Source organism: Takifugu flavidus, chromosome 13, assembly GCF_003711565.1.
Source record: "Takifugu flavidus isolate HTHZ2018 chromosome 13, ASM371156v2, whole genome shotgun sequence".
NCBI classification, from domain to species: Eukaryota; Metazoa; Chordata; class Actinopteri; order Tetraodontiformes; family Tetraodontidae; genus Takifugu; species Takifugu flavidus.
The window spans coordinates 14,756,484-14,760,332 of record NC_079532.1 but is presented as its reverse complement, the minus strand read 5'-3'; the positions used below and the strand labels follow the sequence as shown (position 1 = coordinate 14,760,332).

At 49.6% G+C, this 3,849-nt stretch overlaps 1 protein-coding gene across 1 annotated transcript; it reads left to right on the top strand.

Annotated features, from left to right (window-relative positions):
- The first annotated feature begins 1,672 nt into the window (after positions 1-1,672).
- Positions 1,673-3,849, top strand: LOC130536222 (uncharacterized). Its single transcript, XM_057051961.1, has 2 exons — positions 1,673-3,046; positions 3,077-3,849. Exons 1-2 carry the CDS (start codon positions 2,699-2,701, stop codon positions 3,527-3,529), a joined length of 801 nt encoding a protein of 266 aa, XP_056907941.1. The 5' UTR covers positions 1,673-2,698; the 3' UTR covers positions 3,530-3,849.

Here is a 3,849-nt window from a genome sequence, read left to right as displayed (position 1 = left end):
GCTCCGTCAGGCTCTGGTAGGTATCCAAACCGCTGCTCTGAGATTATTTCCAATGGAATCCATATTGGACCAGTCAGGAGGCCTCGGGGCTGGAACCATTGCGCTGAGGGTCCTGAATCCCATTTGCAAATTACCTCTTTCAGAAGAGGAGAAGGTAGAATATCACACAGCAGCCACTCGTCTGGCCCAGACCCAGCTAATTGGGTTGGGGACAGGAGATGTGGGGCAGGACTGATGGGGGTTGTGAAAGTTGCGAGCCCATACCGACATGGGACCTGTTGCTGCTTCCATGCTCTCCCACTGGTGTCTCATTTCTCAGTTTATGTCAGTTATTTCTTTTTCAAGGAAGTGTCCAGAGCTGTTAGCAGGAGACTTTTTACTGTTTTTGACAATAGGGTAATAATAATGCACACTGTAGCAGACCTGAGCACAGTATTCTTGTTCTAGATTTGCATGATGAATGGTTGCAGTGGCCGAGAGGGACAGAGTACCTCCTCTAACGGGTCTCTGAGGAACATAATCGACCATTCAGCACCAAGGATAAATAACAAGCAGGGCAAGTCTGCTGTAGTGGGGAGTCGGGGTAAGAAACAGCAGTGGAATATCACTCCAGCAAGAAAAGGGCAACTGCTTTAGCAGGTTAATGACCATAGTTCAGAGTGAGAGCTGAAAACACATAATCCTATGTGTCCGTCCATCGGTACTGTTATATTTGTAGAGAATAACAGTTGTATTTAGTGGAGGGGCTACAAGGCTGTGTTGGGAATGAGCTTTAATGCTCAATGCAATCAGGAATTGGTTTAAAATTAAAAAAAGAAAAGCAGAATGGCCAACCAAACCTGGATGGCTTAATCCCTGCATGTTGCGAAGACAGTTATAGGCAGGCTTTGATGGGTACAAGATTTGAACAGTTCTAATCCAGGCACATTGACTTATTCTGGTGGATTTGTTATCTGTAAACGCAAAAGCAAATCAAGTCTTTTTTTTATGGTTTAACAAATTCATTTTTTCTATAACTCTCCTCCAGCACATACTGCCCACACTAGATTGATCCAAGAAGTCAGTACACCTCCATATATCATCCTTGTCTTTTCCCATAGTTCTTTTTGTGGAAATCCCGGTGTTTTTTTTTAAGGACAAGACACTGCTGTGTTCTCACAGGTTCTCGTTTTCCCTGTGGAACTAATCCATCCTTATGCTGCGATGAGCAGAACGCACCTGCACCCTTTTTTTTATCACACCATATTATATTATTCACAACAGCACCTCTATGTCATTCTCAACACATACTCACTGTTTGGTCCCTCAGATCACTCCTGCCCTGCCTCTCAACATTAGTGAGGCAGGAGACAAATTAGTTAGTTCACGTTTTCCTTATGTTTTTTCCCTAAACTTTTTTAAGAGCTTGTTAAAGTTCATTGCACACACATGCATTCATGTTGACATTTGGTTGTAAATGTGGTGGAAAAAGTCCAAACTTTAATGTCCAACAAAGTCATCTTTTAATAGCTAAAGTGGACTTCAGAGGATTCCTATACGTCTGCTCTGACATGAGAGCGAGACTTGGCATTAAAGAGGTGTTCTGGGAATCCCACGCGTCAGCAAACTTCACTGTAAAACCTTTCAGAGGACATTTACCTAACACATATTACATTATGTGCCGTTGTCAGTAGGCTGGTGTAAAGGCTGCAGACCAAATATTGAATCCTGTAGTGTTGAAAAGAAGATTTATAGGCTGGACAAGGGAGAGGTACGCAGTGTTCATTTCCTGCTCTTAGTTTTCTTTCTTTCTTTCTTTCTTTCTTTCTTTCGGTGGTGGAAGGAGTGCGAGCGGGAGAGAGAGAGAACGAATGAGAAATTGGGCAAAAACGCGTTTCATATTTCTGTCTTTTTCTGTGTGAGTGTGAATGTTAGTGAATATAGTTTTATTTTCTGTGTGTTTTGTATACATTTATTAGTTTAGCGAGTGTGTGTGTGAGTTTGTGGGGCGGCCAACCGCGTGCGGCCGTCATGGCGGCGAACGCCACTTTGAACGGGTTGAGCAGGAGACACGGGGTGAAGGTGGGAGCGGGCTCCGTGCTCAGTGTGGAGGAGGTGGCTCTGGCTGTGGGCCAGGAAATCGGTCACGGCTCCGTGAAGTCCGCCGCCCGCATGAACAGGGCGGTGGTGCTGTTCGTAGAGCAGGTGGAACAGGCCAACAGGTTGGTGGAGACGGGGATCACCGTAGGGGGGCAGTTCGTCCAGGTGACTCCGCTGACGCAGCCGGCGGCACGGATTACCTTGTCCAACGTGCCGCCGTTCATCAGCGATGAGTTCCTGGAGAGAGAACTGTCCCGGCATGGGAAACTGGTGTCCCCCATTAGGAAGTTGATGTCGGGGTGTCGGTCGCCATTGTTGAGACACGTAGTGTCTCATCGCAGGCAGATCCACATGATTTTAAACAACAGGGCGGAGGAGTTTAATTATCGTTTTGTCGTCCGTGTGGACGACTTCGATTACGTTTTATTCGCTACCTCCTCTGCCCTTAAATGTTTTAACTGTGGCGAGGAGGGACATCTGGCCAGGGCTTGTCCGAGCCGCGCCGTCCCGGACGCGGTGGCGGCGGAACCCGGAGCCTCCGGCCCCGCGGCCCGTTCCGGCAGCGAGGCGTCGGCGGTGCGGTGCGGAGGGGGGCCCCGCTGCTCCGGACGGCGCGGAGATGGAGCCGAAGGCGGAGGGAAAACGGAGTGAGTGTGTGCGTGTGACTGAGGTGAGTGGAGCAAGGGAGAATGTGGAGATGGTGGTGGAGGTGACTGGTGAGAGTGGTGAGGCGGGGAAGGAAATGGATCCAACTGGGGTGGCACTTGAAGTGTTGGGCGGGCTGGGTGAGACTGGGGATGGAATGAATGAAATAAGTGAACTGGGTGAGGCAGGAGACATGGGTGAAACTGGTGAGCAGGGTGTAGCTGTAGGTGACGTGGGGCAGGAGACAGGTGAGCGCGGGGCGCCAGGGAAAATGGCTGGCGAGCTTGGTGTGGCAGGAATGAGCACAGGTGAGCACGGTGAGGTTAGCGTTAGCACAGGTGAGCTGGGTGAGGGAGGTGCAGGTACAAGTGAGGGCAGCGGGGGGGTGCCTGAATGGCGGCCAGCTCCCGCAAAGCGGCGCAGAAAGCAGAAAAATGGAATGAACGACAGTGGTGACAGAAAGGCTGGACGGCTGGAGGATGCAGCCGCTGCCACAGATACCAGCGACCAAGAGTACATGTCCGATGCCAGTGAGCTGTCGAACACGGTGGCGGACAGTGAGAGGGATGACTTGTACCCCCAGAGCATGATCAAGAACTTTCTCACGAAGACCAAAGGCATGAGGGGCCCTGATTTGGGGAGTTACTTCCCCGACAAGCTCCTCTTCATCCAGTCAGCCGGCCATTGGATCAAACACAGAGTGGTGTCGGACCTGACTGACCCTGAGATCTTTCGGCTAAGGAAGCACATGGGCAAAGCCAGGAAACAACTGAGAGAACTGTCCAACAAGAGCACCAGCTCGTAGGCCGACTGGCGGGGAAGGGATGGAGCCCCCCTGCTGGAGCCTGCGTGACAGGCCTCCGTCGTTTTTCCCTTTGTAGGATGGATCCTACTATGTCGGACCAGTGCCCATTTCTGTTCCGGGCGAGGGACAATGTTTTTTTGTGTGTGTTTGAATGTTGTAAATGACACTTTTGGACCAATCGGACAGTGGACAAAACTCCTTGTGGAGTAACTGGTTTTTGTTGATTCTATTTATTTTGTTGTCAGCACTGTTTCTTTAACAGAGTGTGAATTTGTGTAAATAAAGTGTTTGTGTAAAAATAAAAAATAAATCTTTCTTTC

Bases quoted from the DNA above. Each gene is read 5' to 3' on its own strand.
- LOC130536222 (XM_057051961.1), top strand. From the start codon at position 2,699: ATGGAGCCGAAGGCGGAGGGAAAACGGAGTGAGTGTGTGCGTGTGACT. The intron at 3,047-3,076 runs GTTAGCGTTAGC...GAGCTGGGTGAG, and splicing joins GCACAGGTGAGCACGGTGAG to GGAGGTGCAGGTACAAGTGA.